Source organism: Cydia strobilella, chromosome 6 (assembly GCF_947568885.1).
Source record: "Cydia strobilella chromosome 6, ilCydStro3.1, whole genome shotgun sequence".
Classification (NCBI taxonomy): Eukaryota; Metazoa; Arthropoda; class Insecta; order Lepidoptera; family Tortricidae; genus Cydia; species Cydia strobilella.
This window is the reverse complement of record NC_086046.1, coordinates 18,118,989-18,139,051: the sequence shown is the minus strand read 5'-3', so window position 1 is coordinate 18,139,051 and position 20,063 is coordinate 18,118,989. Positions and strand designations below refer to the sequence as shown.

Here is a 20,063-nt window from a genome sequence, read left to right as displayed (position 1 = left end):
ACGTCACGCAAGCGGTGTGCCGTCTCTCATAAGAATCTGTATATTACAACGAGCACGTTCACGTGCACGACTACGCACATACAACCGGTGTGCACAGGCCTTAAAATAGCCAGTAGTCTTTCGTACGCGCAGTGTCACATCTGTATCTGTATACTCGAGTTAGCTATCAAATGGACTAAACGATCTGGTATCAAATACGAGTATAGGTAAACTCACCACTGTATGTCTTCGGTATGTCCCGTATAATGCCGCTGCGATTCCTCGTCGCGGTCGTACATGATGGCGACGGCTGCGACGTAGTACAAGAGCTCTCCAGTAGGCAGCACCCAGAGGTTTCGTCGGCAGTCGGAGCCTCGGTAACCGTAGCTGGTGAATGATTGATAGCGTATTTATCTAATCGCGATAATATCTTAGAACGCGTGACCAAAAGTGACGAAAAAATAACACAGTAGCATTGACATTAACATCAAGGTTATGTGTTGGCTATTATGCTTGTATAATTTACTTCGTCTTATTCGTGTAAATACGGATTTGCATCTCTTTTGTTTTTCTTTTCTAGGGCAAATACATGGAGAATATTTTAACTCATAGAGCAAAATGCATTAAGTAGGTAACAAGTTAAGCTAAGAAAATGTTTCACGAAATTTGCATAAATATAATAATAACTCGTCAAGGCAAAACGTGATACCTGAAGTAGTGTTTTACAGACAGAGTATTCGTGTAAAGTTTAAATAAATACATAACTTCAACAAGACTTGTTCGCGATCGCAAATTCTAATAAATGTGGTATTTTCTATAAAAAGGGACCTTATTGTCGATAGCGCTTACGCCATTATAAACGATGCTCCGATATAAATACAATGTCGCGCGACGCTGTGCGGCGTAAGCGCCATCGACAATAAGGTCCCTTTTCATAGAAAATGCCTCAAATATAGAAGGACTTACACCCATTCCAGTGCGAGCTTCTTCTCTGGCGGCGCGTTGTCTACGGGAGCGTGGTGGATGGGGGGGTAGAAGGTGCGTCTGAGACCGCGGATGGTCACGCGGATCGGTTCCTCTTTGAGCACTTCCAGTAGGGTATAATCTGGACAACATTATTTGACTTTTATAAATCATAGCGTAGTAGGGGTTACTGAGTTGTTCTGCCGCCAGAGTGCAGCATGCACACATGCTAAAACTAGAGTAACATACATAATATTAAACAGTTTTTTGACAAGCTTTCACTATGACATTGATGCATCAAGCGGTAGCCTACTGCGAAACGCGAAAATCGAAATTTCGTTATCTGCCTCTATCGATCGAATATGCAAGAGAGAGGCAGAAACCAAACTTTAGATATTCGTGTTTCGGGGTTTGTGATTGTGTTAGTGACGTCCCCTACGCAGAGTTTTGCGTAATATTCCCTATTTAGTTGGATCCAAGCTTCTGCACAAGGTAGGATACTTGAGTTTTTTTTTTATCGACATTGCCCTTGACCGTCGACCTCGGATTATAAGACATCCATAATTGATAATACTCCTCAGGCACGATAACTCAACAAAACCGGCCAAGTGCGAGTCGGACTCGCGCACCAAGGGTTCCGTACTTTTTAGTATTTGTTGTTATAGCGGCATTCGGCAACATCACGGTTCATGAGATACAGACATGACAGATGGCCTGGTGACAAACAGACAGACGGACAGACGGACATACGGACAGCGGAGTCTTAGTAATAGGGTCCCGTTTTTACACTTTGGGTACGGAACCCTAAAAAATAGATGAGACAAATTAAGAAATGATGTAGGCAAGCTAGAAATAAAATACAAACTCCATCATTAAAAAGCCACAGGGGTCTTAATTAAAAATTATATTTCGTGAATGCGTCATGCTCATACTTATAGCACGTACTTACCTGAATTACGAACGATATCTCCTTCAGGTGCGTACAGCACCCTCGGTCGGCTTTTGCTGCGCGCGCGTCGCCCGCGCACTGATACTTCCTCGGAGGCTGGGGCTGCGGCCACGTTGCCTCTGGATCGAGATCTACAAATGGTTTTAAAGTAAAATAAAGAATAAAATAACACGTCTCACGTGTATGTACTTGTCAAAAGCTCACTGAACAAATTTCTTTTATCCTGAAACTGTATTAAATTTTACGACACATTGTAAGTTACTACGCGCGACCTGTTTCGAAGGGCATATACCTCTCCCGTCAAATGTAGGGGTCACGTATAATTCAGTCTTTATCCGTCACTAATATTTTTGCATTTGTTAGAAAGAGCCAAAAGTTAGAATTAGAAGAGGGATTTTAGATATTATTTCACCTTCTCATAGGAGACTCGACTGGCAGTGGCGCGCTGACTCCGGGACTCAGAGCTGGTGCGACCATCACTGTGCCCAGGTAGAAGGTTTCCACGTCGGCAAACTCGTTGCGAAGCTGGGAGAAACTTCTTACCTACAAAAAAGTAGACCTTTGATATAAACCAGCAAGTAAAACACACAAACATGGTGAGATGTTTCCAATACAGATCCATACTTTCAAGTACCTTACCTATATATGGAATCAGAACTGAAGCAATTGAAATGGGTATTAAAAGAGATGGGTGATAGAGAATCAAGAAAATATAGAAAATAAGAAAACAAAAACACGTCGGGTGCCAAGTAAAAATTTTCCTACCGGTATGACAGATGCTAGACTATTTCTCTACATTATTTGAGTTTCGATTAGCGTTTGCTATTCACGGTTGGCATGTTGAATTTGATTTAGTTTTTGGTCACTTACTTAACAACTAGTAATACCTCTTGTCCAGTGATTGTGTACATTCGTTTAGCTCCACTCATTTTCAGTACTTGTCCCAAATCTTCCAGGACCTCTTCGAAAGGCTGTGTGGTTCGCAGGTTTAACAAGACACGACACTGTAATAAAATATGGCATTTCACAAACCAAAACTTTGGAAAAGTGTTCTGAAGTCCTAATCTGTATTTTCTGCTTTTGTTAAACTAAAAACTACTTGTTGCTACGGAGGAGCGGGGCTTCCTGATACAGGTATAATATACTTAAAAGGAAGTCCCAACCTACTACCTTGTATTGTAACATTTTATTAATGAAATAAAATATTTTCATTTTCATTTTTTTTTTTCATTTTCTTTTTTTTTTGGGTTCGTAGCGCAAGCATAGCGTTAAGTTGTGAAGGAAATGTTTTTTGAAAAGAAACAGTCCGACGAACTCCAGCTAACTCCAACAACCGTGGCTACGAATCGGTAATTCAAAAGTCTCATTTTGTAATCAGTTACAACCCGGGATTTATTTTTCCCGTTTCGAAGCCGGTTACCAAACGTGGTTACAAATCGGTAAAGGAAAAGTCCCAAATTGAAGCTAGTTACGAATTGGTATTTCTTTCCCATTTCGAAGCTGGTTACCAATTTTAAATTACCAAACTACTAAAGGGCGTGCTTCAGTTGCCGTCCTTGACGGTCAAAGGATTAAACAATTCACAGATGATTCGCGGATGCATTTGATATGGTCTAACAGCTATTATACTACCTATTGCAAGGTGCAACTGTATACAGTACCTAGTAGTATTTAATAGCCCTTTAGGTAGATTAGGGCCATTTACAGCGTAGTTATACTTTATCACGGGTACTTTGATTACACGTGCCTTGTAAGCCAAGCTATTGAAAGTAATAATTATTATGATATTAACATAATGTATTGCATGCATTCAAACGCAGCTTACATTGACGTTACTTATACAGTTTGACTTAAACATGGGTATTACAAAGTCAGCGTTTTCGATAGTATTTTCTTAGCATAAAGCCACTTTAGCCACTCACGTGATTAATATTTTTTAGTGAACTTTATCTTATACATCTTATAAAACAAAGTCCCCCGCCGCGTCTGTCTGTATGTCTGTATGTTCGCGATAAACTCCAAAACTACTGAACGGATTTTCATGCGGTTTTCACCTAGCAATAAAGTGATTCTTAAGGAAGGTTTAGGTGTATAATTTGTTAAGGGTAACACGTGCGAAGCCGGGGTGGGTCGCTAGTTATTATAATAAAATAATTGTGACAGCTACCAGAAGCATGTGAGTGGTTAAGCTTAAGGTTTAATTCTACCTTATCATCTAAACAATAAGCTTCAAATTTCACTAACTAATCTTGTTGTATGACGGGCCTTACAAGACTTTACGTAGTAGAATAAAGCCCCTTAGTGAATATGAAATATATGAATCATAAATTTCGTTTTAACCTCGAGCACTTACGCGATTGAATCCACGAGTTTATTTCCAAGGTCTTCGCAAAGCTACTTATTAAAGCAATCCGCAAAATAAATTGTATTTACGGTAATTATAGGCACCTTTACCCTTGATGGCGGATAAAAACTGACTGTTTGAAGCAATCAGCGTGACTGTTTCATTATTACTAGGTTCAGTTTATTTGCTTTTAATTAAAGGTGTGGATTAAAAATCTTTCAGCGAATGAGGCCATGATGTGTACCTACTGAAAACGTTCTTAGAAAAACCTACCTACTTTGCAGAAATCTAGCCGTCGCGTGACCACGCGTTAGGTATGACGGATGAGTGATCATTGTTGTTGATGATACGTATAACACGGCCGGAGGTCGGCTTGCCGCCGCCCGGCGGGGGCGCGTCGGACTCGGCGACGGACTGCTTGCGGGTGCCGGCGCGGGACCAGCTGTTCGGTATGGGACCTATTTATTCTACACAACTCACCTGTATAGAGTGGTCCATGTTGTTAATGATTCGTATAACACGGCCGGAGGTCGGCTTGCCGCCGCCCGGCGGGGGCGCGTCGGACTCGGCGACGGACTGCTTGCGGGTGCCAGCGCGTGACCAGCCGTTCGGTATGGGACATATTCTACACAACTTACCTGTATAGAGTGGTCCATGTTGTTAATGATCCGTATAACGCGGCCAGAGGTCGGCTTGCCGCCGCCCGGAGGGGGCGCGTCGGACTCGGCGACGGACTGCTTGCGGGTGCCGGCGCGCGACCAGCCGCTTGGGGCCGCTGCAGCGGTCGTGCCACCGTACCACATGCCGTTCTTTTTGCCGTAACTTGCTGCCTGTTTGGTGAAGGTTTGATTAGTGTATGTTTTATTGGTATTGAATAAGCATTAACTTGGTTACATTTCCGTAAAAAAATAAAAATTTTGGAATTTTAAGGGACATCTAAAATGATTCCTATGCATGCTCCTATTTGCTAAATTAACTGAGTTGCAAAGTCCGCTACCTAACTTCACCACTCAAATTTTTCTACCCTGAAATTAGCTAGACTACATTCCTTCATGCTTTAACGACCAAAAACAACGAGAAACCTTTTAACCGCCGCTTTCTAAAACAAAATGCCATTAAGTACTCGTAATTCACAATTTTCTTCAGCACCCGCAATTTAGCCGAGCCCCGGCTAACGCCGTTCAATTGTTTCCGAGGGTGTGAGGACCCTGACCCGGTTGGCGTCTGATAAATGCGCTGAGGCAAACATCGCCGAATTCATGTGCATACTCGTACAATAGATTGAGATTGCAATTTGCTGTGAGGCTAAGGGTCAGGTGAAATGGTGTGTTTGTTTATAGTATGTTGAGAATTTTTTATTTGTATTTAAATATATCTGTTGTAATATAATAATGTACTTTTTATAAATAATATCCAGAGCAAATTAAATAAATAACAGTCTTAATAAAAAATAGTATATTACGATACAAGTGCGAAAAATAGGAAATTCGCAACGAGTGGCGATAAATTAAAACACGACCGAAAGAAGTGTTTTAAATCGACACGAGTTACGAATTACCTATTCGCACATGTATCGTACAACGTTTTACAGTACATATGGCCCATTAAATTTTCGACATATGTAGTTACGTAATGTGCTAATTATCGCACTAGTGCGGTAAAGTAGCACCGTATGTACTGTACATTTTTTATTTCCTATTTATCGCACTTGTATCATAATGTACTATTTCATATTCCTTTGTGGCAGCGCAGTCGAACTTTGTAAATGATCTTGCACCAAAGTCGTCTCAATTTATGTAGTGGTTTTAATTACCTCGATAGGCCTCAATAACTATGTAGTTGTCGTGTGTAGCTATAGTTTAACGGAGGAGAATTTATTCGAGAATTCTTTGGCTTTACGAGGGAATGCTGGTCAGTTCCGACCCGTTGTTTTTTTACGTATTATATGCGAATAGCAATGCATTAACCTACTTTACATTATTGGGGGCCGGCCGGTAGCCATTTTATTGTTTACGATAGTAGATAAGAATTTGGTAACATTTATTTGTTGACATTTTAAATAATAATATTAATTAGTAATTAAACAACGCTTCATAAAGAGCTTCATATTAGATAAAATCATACTAAGCTACGTAAGTCACTCTCTATAAACTTAATTGTAATTGACTTCAAAAGGGGACTATTTTGTAACCATTTGTTATACTCTATAGTGATAATTTTATCCCATGTAATAATTTTGAACATTTTTATCAAATTACTAAGCGCCACTTGCACCATCCCACTAACCAAGGGTTAACCGGTTAAACCGTTAACCCAGTGTCAAATTGTACTGGTAACCATTGTATTTCCAGGTTTAACCGGTTAACCCCGGGTTTGTGAATGGTACAAGTGGCCAATTTTTTTCGTTAAAGAAGGTACCTGGTATAGTTACAATGGTCTCGTTCTTTGAGGCAATTCAATCAAATGCAGAAATCATATAAACTCAAATATGTGCTACGTAATAAACATTTTTTTTTAATCTTTCTAATTCCCATTGACATACTTGCTCACTAACCATAACACTGATTCTCAAATCCTCAGCACTTTTCGCGTAATACCGTATCCTGATTCGTGATATTTTGCCGCGAGCGCGCGCCACGCCACCCGACACAGTACTGTAAACACGCGCGTTTCGACCACCGAAAAGTCCTTGGCAGGTGTACTGACCGTCAGTCAAGGACATCGCGGTGCGTGCAACACCTGCCAGATTGACCTTCGCGAATACCGAATACTGATAAAGTTTGGAGAAGGGTGTATACGGTCGCGCGTTTGGTTTGCTAGGGTGCAGCGCGAAAACTGTTTTAAAAGTTAATCAACTCAAACCAACTCTTTATCAAAATTATTTTGAAAGTACCTACGACCCAATGTTTAATTACCTATTGTATAGGTAATTTTTTGTTAAATCAGTTTGCTTAGTTTTATAACTTTGTCAAATTTGAGCAATTTTCGTAGGGACAATTATTTGTTCACTGAACAAAGATTTTGGCGGCTATGGACCAAGTTAGCTTACAGGATACGTATGTCAAATAGTATTAAAATTTGAACAAAAAGACAGATCTAAGCAGGAGTCGTTTATCTTTATCTCTGTGTATGACTTGTATTTGAGTATTTTCATTAGTGCATCTTATACAGAGAGTGTTATCTTGGCGCCCTGACACACGAACCAATTTTTGAGGTAAGTATACAAAAAATATGTCTTTCTTCTTAATATATGAGCTCTAGCTTAGTTGGTCAACAGTATTCGGCCAGTCATCGTGTGTTAAGCGAGGTCGGCTCATGAAAATTGCTGCATAGCAAGTGGACTGCGGCGCTCGGAATTAATACGGCGAAAATGGTGGACATTTTGTCGTTTAGCGGGTAATTGGGGTATCGGGCGGATTTTATTAGTTAGCGAGGTGATTTTGTTGCGTGGTAAAATGTTTAAGCTGGATTTTTGTATGCCCTGTAATTTACACAAGGTTTAGTTTAAAATAACATTTAATAGAACCAAAACTGTAAAATTAAGGAGCTACGGCAGCTTTAAATTAGGAAATCCTCAACGGCTTGGCTTAGTTATGTTCTGGTAGAGTACTCACTGTTAAAGAACACAAAATCCCGCCCGCCGTCTTTAGGTACCTGAATATTGTCCTAACTCGCAGTAACCATAAACTAACAGCAGCAGAAAGAAAAAAAATTTACTTCCGCCAAAAATTTAAGTAGAATTTCGTTTAGCCGATTCGTCGTTGCGCTTGTGAGGCAACTATATCACGCTTAATTCACGTCCAAATATTAAGTATATTGTATATTTATATATGTATATAGTATACCTTTGATGATAATCACAAAAAAAAATAAAGAACACGGTGTCCAAATGAACGGTCCACTACTCAGTCCATTAAGAAGTTTAAGATATTACTCACGACTTTAACTGAAGGTAAATTTTCGTCGTGAATTTAAGTACCTACGTCCGGCGTCCTGCATGTCCAGCGGAATTCTATAACGACGTGGTATTTTACGAAAACAACCCACTGGACTGGTGAAAATTAAATAAAAAACCTTCGGCATTCGTTTCGTTAATTTCTCTGTAGACCATTAAGAACCCTTACCTACTTTCACACTCATTACCGTATCTACCCGACGCACCACCAGTCCACACGCAAAACTCTTGAATATTTATAAATAAGAAAAACATTTGATTACATAATTTCCCCTATAAATTACACATACAACATTTGATGTTCTTTTATTCACGTTAATTAACCAGGAACTATATAGTAAAATCACGAGTAATAAATATGCAAACGAATGTGAATTTTATTCCTTTGACATATAGTTTGTAATATGTATATTTGGGCCTGACTGTTCACTGTTCAGCCTTGAGAAATGAACGGTAGTATGTGGTAAGTAACTGTCCGGAAGGATTAGGAGTCTAGATAAGGCCACGTCCTGTAAATACTGAACTTATTAACTTGCAAAAGTAAAGGGGACAAAGACGGTTGACTTGAAGTTAGGGTAAGGCCCGAGATACACTTGTAAGTTTTACTTACGTAAGTAGGGACAAAGCTATTTGTTAGAAAGAGAAAGATATTCATATATCTCATTATGTAGTATAGCTGTGTCCCTACTTACGTAAGTAAAACTTACAAGTGTATCTTCGGCCTTAGGATATAGTCATGGTCACAGCGTGATGATAATTGTTACCAGGAAACTATTGAGGTAGAAAGTTCTTGATTTTTGTAGTGATATGGAAATAGGTATTTAAAGTTCTTGATTATTTTCTTCAAAGCACACTACTAGAATACCAAACCAAATGGTTAGAAATTGGCTAATTTATACCACCCGTCAGCAAAATTATAAGCTTAGCACCCTCACATACAAAATGTGTATGCAGTGGTCTATCCCCACCCGTCCAGTACAATATGTTTCTAAATGTCTACTAATTTGTGTGATATTAGAATTAAGTGCACATGGTTCATTCTGAATCATCGTAGTAGAGTTAGACCAAGAAAAGTCTGCAGCGATTTTGATAGAACACGCAGTGCAGGTGTTATTTATAAATACGTCATAATTTCATCGAAGTTTGACGTTTTAAATAACACTTGCACTGTGTATGCTATCAAAATCACTGTAGACTTTTCTTGGTCTAACTCTAGTAAGGTCATCAAAATCTGTCTATTCAGTAAGCCAATCAGATAAATAAACTTATTTGCCAACAGGATGACCACAAAGACTTACAGGAGACTGAGGCACGGATACAGGTAGAGATATAACGCGTCCTTGCTATCCAGCATCAATTTAAGTCAGCTGCTAGCACATTTTGATGCCTTCGTAGAGTTAACGTCTTATTGGTGAGAGGATACATGGAAAGACAGAGAGAGGGAGAGAGACTTACAGGAGGCTCAGGCACGGATACAGGTAGAGATATAACGCGTCCTTGTTATCCAGCATTAAGTCAGCTGCTAGCCAACTAAATCTGCTTTTGCCCCACATTTTGATGCCTTTCTAGAGTTAACGTCTTATTGGTGAGAGAGATACATGAAAAGACAGAGAGAGGGAGAGAGACTTACAGGAGGCTCAGGCACGGATACAGGTAGAGATATAACGCGTCCTTGTTATCCAGCATTAAGTCAGCTGCTAGCCAACGAAATCTGCTTGTGCCCCACATTTTGATGCCTTTCTAGAGTTAACGTCTTATTGGTGAGAGAGATACATGGAAAGACAGAGAGAGGGAGAGAGACTTACAGGAGGCTCAAGCACGGAGACAGGTAGGGACACAACGACGAACGCGTCCTCGTCGCTATCCAGCATCGAGTCAGCTGCCAGCCAACGGAATCTGCTTGGGCCCCACACTTTGATGCCTACACTTTGAAGTCTTATACGTTTAATTCTTTTACGTTATAACCTGTAAGATTTTATGGTTTAAGGTACGGCCATGTTCGCTTATAGGTACTCTAGGTACTTTAATTTATTGTTTTAAAGTTAAACACGTTTACGTAGGTAAGTAATTGAATTAATAGGCGCCTGTGTCTAACAATCTTTGCTTGGAAGCTTGGAAGAATTGAAGAATGTATGCCTTGTTTTTATATCCCAAATAAAAAAATGACAGCCTGATTGACCCAATTTGTTCAATACATTTGTTATTTTAGTGTAAAATAACAAATAGGTTTAGGGTTCTCAAGGGTCGGCAATGCTTAAGTGGCTTCTGTGATGTTGCTTACGTCCATGGGCGACGATGACTGCTTCCTATCAGGCGGCTCGTCTGCTCGTTTGCTGAATATCACATAAAAAAAAAAAAAAAATTGATGCAAAAAAATTTTGTCCAACCGAACGATATTTTTTTTCTTTTTGATATTGTTTATCACAACTTTTATGACGACAAAAGGTGAAATCTTTATTGCTTTTATACTTTATTATTTATTGAGCGCGAAAATGACCGGTTTTTAGGCAGTGGCAATTAATAAATCACACATTCCACTTTATTGAAAAAAATGTTAATATGTCGTGCGAATAACGGTTGTAAATTCCGATGTTTATATGCAAAGTTAAAAACAACACGCAACCAGCTTCAAACTTCGGAAAATATAAGCAAGGAATTTTCGGCAAGTGTTACAAGGAAAATAATTCGTATTTATATAGAAAGTTTAAGCAAAGGCGACTTTCGCATTCACGGAAAAACCACAAACTTTTAATTTGACGTACAAAAAATCATCATGAAAACTTTGACCTATAGAAAAACGTAATCGAAATGGTATACCTATCTACCAATAGGAATGATAGTAGGACAAGCGTGTTAAGCGTACTTTCTCTATCCGCGTCAATAACGTAGTAGATTAATCATTAGGTCATCACCAATAAATGAAAAATAGTTTTTTGATATCTATCTTTAAGACTCTAGTGTCGAGAGTTCATTTTGTCTACGTTAAAAGTCACTCGCGTTCACAACCCAGCCAAGTTCAAGTACCTGACTGGCACTATCTCTGCATCGGCATGCGGACCGCTTAGCATATGCCGGCGTGACGTACTTCCCCTGGCCGATGCATTAGCATTTGCTTAAGGGATGACCACTGACCAGGTAGTTCAGTATACAAGTCTTGTACTGACGTTTTAAGGTTGATATACTATTGTTTGAGACCATAGTCGGAAGATCAACTGTTCAAAAAAAATATTGTCGCAGTCGGGTGAAAAGAGGCAAAAGCAAAAAAAACGGCCAAGTGCGAGTCGGACTCGCCCACCGAGGGTTCCGTACTTTTATAGTATTTTTTGTTATAGCGGCAATATAAATACATCATAAAAATTTAAAAGATATTGAAAAGCCTCAGATAAATTCCAAGTACTTACATTAGCATATTAGGTACAATTTGAGCAAAAATTGGCATACATTTACATACCTACTAGGTACACTGGTACAGAATTTACAAATCAATATTTAAATACCGTATCCTGACCCACATATGAAACCTTGAAAACATTGTTAACAATGTATGCTGAATATTGTTCCACATACATAACTTATAAAATTAATGCTAATGTGAGTTTTAAAAGTATGTAAGTACATGTAAATACAGGGGGTGTGTGTCCAACCCTTAGCTATAAATGAGGTGAATATATAGGTCATTGAGCAACTATTACCACAAGGCGGACACGTTATACATCAAAAATCACTCGCGTTTCCATGTGTGAGCGGCACGTCCGTACACGCGTCATGCGTCATAGTGTGAGTAAGTTGCTTAAAAATAGTACTGAGAGCACGCCAGAAGTCCGCCAGATTTCTGTCGCGGAGCAGGTAATTCGAGTCGGGGCGGGGCGGTGCGTGGCCGTTCTGTATGATAATACTATTACTTATTCTGTGCTATTACTATGGGACCCACCGCGAAATCGCGAAAAAAATTTGCCCGTTTCACACGATTTGGCTGATCACCGAGATAACAATCGTTTGCGCTAGGACAACGAAACGCCATCTGTCTCTCTATCGCACTAATATATAAGAATGATAGAGAGATAGAAAGCGTTTCGTTATCGTAGTGCAAACGATTGGCATCTTGGCTAGGCTCGATGTCGATGTAATTTTTATGCGCATGTTTTTATAAGTATTTATGTTGAGGTTAGTTTTAATTAGTTTCCATGTTCCTACTCATATCTGTACTCCTAGCATGTAAGTGAATTGGTTTTAAACTGTAAACTTACATTGTTTCCAATAAATAATAAATAAAATAAGAGCCACAATTTTTTTCGCGAATTCGAGTATGATAAAGGCGGTTCCTTAGTAAAAGTTTCTCACTATGACCTATATGTTTGCAAAATATGGCTGGACAGACTCAGACACATTTTATAAAAAAGTACCTTCTGTGGACAAAACACAAAGAACGACCCGGGTACCTGTATACATATCACGTTTTTCTTATTTGAGTTTCAAGTACAAAAAAAATTAACCTGTCTGTAAGGGCGCAGAGTAATGTGTACTCTGCACCTTTAGATTTTATTAACTTTGCAATGTCTACAGGAAAGACTGGAACGAGTCAAGCATACAATAAAATGTGCTTGACCCGGCTGTTGGAAAAACAGCTCGTATAAGAAAAAAAAGTACTTAATTTCTAATTAATTGTAAGTGGGACGCGTTTCTTTGGCTGTCGGCGGTTACCATGCGATGTTGGCACGTATGTAATATATATGATTCATTGTTACATATGTGACGGATGGTTAAAGAGTTAGCGTGGGGGTGGTTTATGTGTAAATTAATAACAAAGAACCGTGAATATAAAAAAAAGCCCAAGAGTGAGCGAGTCACGCCCATTCTTTTGTATGTATAATTCTTTCGCGTCTTTTCTGTAGACATCGCAAAGTTAAGAGAATCAAAAGCTAATTTTTACGTTGCACCCTTAAGCGAGGTTTAGACTAGCAAGAACTTGCATGCAATTTACGTTACATTGCTGACTAGTAACGTAAACTGCATTCAAAATGTTTATCAGATACCGCAATGTAATGAAAACTGCATGCAAGTTTACAGTTTTAAAACACTATTGTCTGTATGTCAAGAATAGGAAAAATACATGCAAACTAACCAAAAAACAAACATGTGAAGAAAAATATGTCAAAATAAATTTAATTGTAAAACTTAAAATTTACTAACACGCTAGGAAATAAGAAAATAAAATCGGGAAAAACATGACTAATATACTTGAAACTCAAATAAGATAAACGTGATAAATATGTATGTAGGTACCTACTAGAGTTGTGACCTTTTTCTAAAATGTGTATGACGCTTATTCAAATTTTAAGTTTCTCGTCATTTTATAAATGGAATTCAACTTCTCTTATGCTGAGATGAGGCCATTTCGTGGCACTTTAATCTTATTTTGTGTTTTCTTTTATATTATGTAACGTCTTGTTTGTTTGTGCTTACGAATAAAATCTTATTTTATTCTATTCTATTCTTGGGTACTACGTAAACGAAATTAATAACTAGCATAAATCTTGTGATCTTCAATAATATGCTCGGCTTATGTAAAACAATAAATGTTTTTTAAAATGACATATGTTGTTACAGGTTTTTAGGGTTCCGTACCCAAAGGGTAAAAACGGGATCCTACTAAGACTCCGCTGTCCTTCTGTCTGTCACCAGGCTGTATCTCAGGAACCGTGATAGTTATGTTATGACAGTTGAAATTTTCACAGACGATGTAATTCGGTTGCCGCTATAACAAATACTAAAAAATACGGAACCCGCAGTGGGCGAGTTCGACACGCACTTGTCCGGTTTTTTTACTTACTAATTTATAAAAACATACAATATTCGAATATTTAGTTTGACGTTGTAGACCTCTCTACACTGGGTTAAGAACGACTGCTACGACGGCGTAGCACGTAGCACTTAACTGTAGGCTTTATATATTGGGCTATAAAAATATAAACTTATGTGAAGCACGACAAAGTGGAGTTTTACCTAGGTATATTTAATACGTCATTTCATGTAAATGATATGTTATACTTGTATGAATCGTAAGTCATACAACACGCCAAACAAAAAATCTAGCAGCTTATTTTTTATTTGTCCAATGAGGTAACGAATGAATTAATTGAACATTTCAAAGTGAAAAATGTATGTCTAGTAAGTTCATTGTGGCCTAAATTGTAAATTGTCGTGTTCGTATTGGCCTTAAAATAATTTAAACTATGTTTGAAGCACAATGTTTCAGTTACGGAAATTACACTTAATAGTAACCGTATGCTAATATGCCGTGACCGTTGCTTTTCGATAAGTAAATAACCACAAATTAGCGAACATGGGCGGACGCATTTACCATAATCGCAATATTAAAAAATCACAACATTTAAAAACACTTGTATTTCAAAATCAGGTTTGTTTACATTTACAAGGGACCGTAAGACACGTCGGTGGTCTCAGACACCAAACCGGGTACTAGACCCCACTGTTGCAACAAACAGCTGGCTAATTTGCAGCACTAGCAAAACAATAGCGTCCGGCGCCATCGCGAGCGCAACTAAAGAATCTCTGATAAGCTACAACAGCTTCTATCTCAATGCACTAAGGTTTAGAAGAGCTTGATGCACAACTCCGCTTACGACGGTGGGATGTGGCAGACTACTCGAAATTTAATACGGCGGTGGAAAGCTAAGGGTGGGGCAAGGTCACTCTCGGTCCACGCAACCAAGCAACTAAACGTACCACTTTGTACGCGATATGTATCGGTCTCCAACGCACGGGCAATTATTGCTGGAGATTGCTAGGACCAACACGCGACCCGATAACACCTAATTTTGGACTACGCATTAAGTTTAAGCCCAATAAGGACCTTGGGCCAGTTCGTTAACGTAAACGCTCGGTCCGGATTGGGCGTCAAACGTGAAGCTTAATGAAATGGAATTATTTCCAGAAAGTGTGCCAAGTTTGGCTGTAAATAGTTGTTTTAGTAATTTACAACGTTTGTTCCGTTTTATTTTCCCGCAGATTAGTTTTCTGAGTGCTTATGAAATGGACGATTTCGTAAATAAATACGTAGCGTGCTAACCAAAAAGATCTGAGACGTCTGGCTCTGATAAGGTGTTGTAATAACGTAAAGGGTCGTAACGTTCAAAACCAATAAGTGAGCTAAATCTAACGTTAATCTAATTTACTATTTAGGTACTTAAGTGGAATGTTCTCAGTACTAATTAGGGCTTGGACGTTAACTATTAGGTTTCTTGGTACAAATTATTAAATCAGCTATACTTACGTAGTAGCTATATTTAGATGATGTTCTACTTTCTGCTTGAAGTCAAAATTCTTAAGTTATTTCACGCACAAGCAAACATTTTCTTATAAAAAAAAGAAAAATAAAAGAAAGTAAAGTTACGTAAAAAAAATTAAGTAGGTAGGCAAGATTGAAAACTTTTAACTTTTCTTTTCGCAATCATTTTGTCTCGAATTTTTTACATAATTTTACAAAATTAACATTAGTGTGTTTAAATAATTTTAGTTTAAACTTATTCGTCAAAAAATATGAATCTTGGTAGGTACGCATAGCTTTTATAAATACAAAAAATGTGAATAGGTTATCAAACTAGTTTTGCCCTCCTCCCGCCACTCCGAATTGCCGTTTTTAAATTTGTATGGCTCCTCTACACGATGGGCCATCATACTGGCCCACTAAGATGGGCCAGCGTGTAGAGAGGGCAGTGGTGTCGGATGGCTTTATGGCGCGGTAGGATGGCCGCGGTGTTGGTTTTTCATCCTAACTATGGAAAATATGTAAATTTAGATCATCCTAGAGTTACTAGACACTTCACTGTGAGTAAAAACCTAAATACAAGTATCTCGTACGGCCTCGGCAGGCTCGGATGCCGTTACATATAAAACTAACGTTCGTTGCAATCGGCAATTTGTTGCTTGACCTAAATCCCTAATTTCGACAGCCGCCGCTTTCGATGCATTGTGTACACGTTTGAAAAATGCATGCTTTACAAAGAATTTAACATATTGCAGTGTTGAAAGTTAGATAACATTGTTACAAAGTTTATTATCTTCCGCAGTTAAAACATCCTGGAGAAACAAGTTTTTGGCAGTGCCTAATAAGTATGTAACAAAAAAACTTCATATTTCGGTAAACATACATTTTGATATAAAATATTTTATTCCGGTTAGGTTAGCGCTATAATGTCCATTAGGTTAGTGCATATAAAAACAACGAACGTTAAGGGGTGAATTTGTATAAAGGATTCTACTTACATACATAGTGCTTAGTGCTATACCTAAATATTATTTATTTATTTATTTATTTATTTATACTTTATTGCACATAAAATAAGTACAAATGGTGGACTTAATGCCTTAAGGCATTCTCTACCAGTCAACCACTGGGCCAAAAAGAGACGTTTGTTGGTGCAGGCTTTGTACTGTATTTGAAAATAATTAAACGATATCACTACCTACTATTTACAAATTAAATACTAATTATAGTATACCTATTATATTTAAATCATAAACTTAAACATATACTTTGTATGATACACTTACATACATATCTACATATATACTTATACATGTACCTACTGTGAAACATTACTTACATCTTTCAGACAAATGCTTGCGCAGCATACGCTTGAACGTGAATTTACTTTGAGCTTTTCTGATATTGAGTGGAAGGTCGTTCCATAGGCGTGTCGCCTGAACAGTATAGGAGTTATGTGTGTGTGTATTATGTGTGTGTTATATCCGGCAGCGGGTTACATTTAATTTCGATTTGTTATCGTCTATGTGACAAACGAAAGTGATGTAGCGACACGTGAAATGAGGTTAAGGTTTCAATCCGAAGTCACGGTCACTATCTGCGGTAATTTGCAGCATGACTTGACGGCTCGACGGCGCCCCAACGTCGTTGGAGATCTGGCATTCATTTAAGTGTATAAACTTCCACGCGACTCCACTAATGTCCGCTTAATCTTAATGTATGCTTAACCTAATGCCCGTTATTGATATCATGATATTCGTGCAAATTCGCCAACCCGCAAATAGTTATTATGTTAATGTTTTATGGCATTCGAACTTTTCCAAGTTATGTTGGTTTTTTGACGCAATCAAAGGATGCGAACCTCGAACTTTTGCGTAGCCAGGAGGCTGATGAGAGTGATGAGTAGGAACTCATTCGTGCAATTATGTATACATAAATTAAATTATGTATATAAACTATCAAAACGCATTAGCGAATACAGTAACGAATAGATTGACATGCGTGCAAATCTTTGCAGAGTTTAAAAATCTTCTCGCGTAGGTACGATGTCATTAGCCCGAGTTATGGAAGCACCTCAAACTAAATTGTTAATAGGGTAAGAGTTTTGAATGATTCACGGTTAGTTTCACTAGACTTATATTGACCGGGATATAGACCGTGATTACCTTTTGTATTATTTGTGAGCTCCCGATATTTCGACGCAGTTACATGCATCATGTTCACGGGTGATACCCGTTAGAGGACAATTAACTGTTCGTATACGCACTAATTATGTTTAGACATAGACATATATATTACTTCGTAAAGACCGGCCTTACGAGCACTACGAATGGGGCCGATACATTAGAGTCAAAATCGCATTTAGTTACACCAGCGCGCTCAACTTGTGGCGAATTGCGCAGTGGAATCTGACTCACAAAATAAAACTACACTTTTTTCTTTCCATATGGTAAGCTATAGGATGCATTTGCATATAAGATTATTACATCTAACCTAGTGCATCGTGTTGAAACATATACAAACGAAGGCACACAAAAATATTCAATAGAAAAATAAAATTTAAAATAAAAATACTTAATTAATTATGTTGTAAATTTTGTAATAGGGTTTTTAAAAGGTTAGTAAACTATGTCGAACGGTACCTAAGGGCTTTGTACATACTTAATGCATTTTTCTTAAACGGAAAAGTCTTTGCGTGCATCGGTCCTATAAATATGTCGTAAATCTAGGTATTACAAGCCATTTGCACTTATACCGTTACACCGCACGAATGCTATGGAAATAGGCAATAGAATAACTAGAAGTACCTAGTAAGAATATCCAAGACTAAGCGTATATAAAACGTAAAAAAATCTCAGAGAAAAGATATTACGCACAGTAAAGAAGAAAAATCCAAGAGCAAGCTATACACTCTTAAGGCAATTGAAAGAAAAGGCAAATGTTGTCTTAAAAGAACCTAAAGATATTGGCATTAAGATAAAGATAGTTTATTATTCAAGAATAGGCATATAACAATGCGCTTTGAACGTCAAATAAAGCTACGCCGGCTCTAACCCTACACCTCTGCCCCGAGAAGATTGCACTCGTAAGAGATGATGTCACTGCTCTTTAGGGCCCGGCCACATGTCTGCGGTGCGGCTTCGTCGCCGGAGTGCGGTGCGGCGCCGTCGCCGGAGTGCGGTGCGGCGCCGTCGCCAGAGTGCGGTGCGGCGCCGTCACCAGAGTGCGGTGCGGTGCGGCACCGCAGAGACATGCAGCGCCGCGCCGCAGCGCGGTGCGCCGCACGCCGCATCGTAAAAAATCGTCAAAACTTGCGGTGAGGCACGCGGTGCTGCATGCGGCGCTGCGCTGGATAATGTCATAAATAATTCAACTACCAGTGTTTGATCGGATATGGATCCCTTAACACATGTTCTGTTCTTTTATGAGGCGCCGCATGCGGTGCCGCGCTGCACCGCAGACATGTGACACTATCTATATACCTACGCCCTCAAGTAACAATAATCCGGTTTAACGTCAAGTTTATCGGTTCGGCTGAATAAATGAATACGATCGCCTTAGTGATTGCAGTTGTTAAGGGCTTCGTGAGCAACGGTAGCTGGCGCGGACGCTGAGACGGATTTTATCTACAATGGCACCCGCGTGCGTGCGCCCGCTCCGTGCACCCGCGCTCGCTCCGTGCACCCGCGCTCGCTCCGTGCACCCGCGCTCGCTCCGTACACCCGCGCTCGCTCCGTGCACCCGCGCTCGCTCCGTGCACCCGCGCTCGCTCCGTGCACCCGCGCCAGCCGGTGACGCCTTAAAAGTCAAGACGTGTTAGATAGGCATAGTGATCAAACACATCCTATCAGTTTCCGCTTTACCACAGTCAGGTAAAAAACAACAGCAAAATAATAGAGTTTAACTTTTAATTTATTATCGCCAAGATGGATGACTTTCCGAAGGTCTAGCTTCTAGATTAAGTGTGGATTTTCCATAACGTCGCCTTATCTGGTTATTTATTACTTCCGCAATTATCGGTTTTGACGTAAGGTTGAGATAGGCTGATGACTGCAGTGTTTGCATAATAAAGGGTTGACTTTGGTCGTACGGTGAGTAATATTGAGTAATGGTACTTAATAAAAAAATGGTTAGGTACAACTTTGGAAACAAATCAAATTATTTTAAGTCGAATACGCCACCTCCGGATTGAAAGACGCGCGTCTTATTGCACCATTTGATAATAGTTATTTGTTATACAAGGGTGCAAAGTAGTATTTTACCCGCGAGTGTGGAATTGAAACACGAGCAAGCGAAAGGATTCTATAGTTGAATCACGAGCGAGGCGAGTGGTTCTAAAATAGAAACCTGAGCGTAGCGAGTGTTTCAACACACGAGAAGTAAAATACATTTGCACCCGTGTGTAACACAAAACTTTTCGCCTCACTATAGCGAGGAAAGTGCAACATCCACAGGCGTTAGCTCATCTTCATTACTGGAATCACTCACTTTTTTACGATATTATAATTTTACGGAGTCGGTGAGAACGGTTTTAAAGTAAAAACTTAGTTGACAATGTTGACATTTCTGATATATGAAATGCCAA

At 39.1% G+C, this 20,063-nt stretch overlaps 1 protein-coding gene across 4 annotated transcripts in view; it reads right to left on the bottom strand.

Annotated features, from left to right (window-relative positions):
- Positions 1–20,063, bottom strand: part of LOC134742184 (echinoderm microtubule-associated protein-like CG42247) — a 46,233-nt gene that overhangs the window by 12,626 nt on the left and 13,544 nt on the right. For 2 of the 4 annotated variants that reach the window (XM_063675167.1, XM_063675166.1), the window contains 6 exons: positions 4,874–5,065; positions 2,779–2,895; positions 2,304–2,434; positions 1,892–2,022; positions 946–1,084; positions 217–366 (listed from right to left, as the gene is read on the bottom strand). In XM_063675167.1, the coding sequence (XP_063531237.1) occupies positions 217–366; positions 946–1,084; positions 1,892–2,022; positions 2,304–2,434; positions 2,779–2,895; positions 4,874–5,065 (860 nt within the window). Of the gene's footprint in view, positions 1–216; positions 367–945; positions 1,085–1,891; positions 2,023–2,303; positions 2,435–2,778; positions 2,896–4,873; positions 5,066–9,645; positions 9,676–9,995; positions 10,148–20,063 lie in introns of those variants that run through there. The other 2 variants (XM_063675168.1, XM_063675169.1) reach the window with 2 other exon arrangements.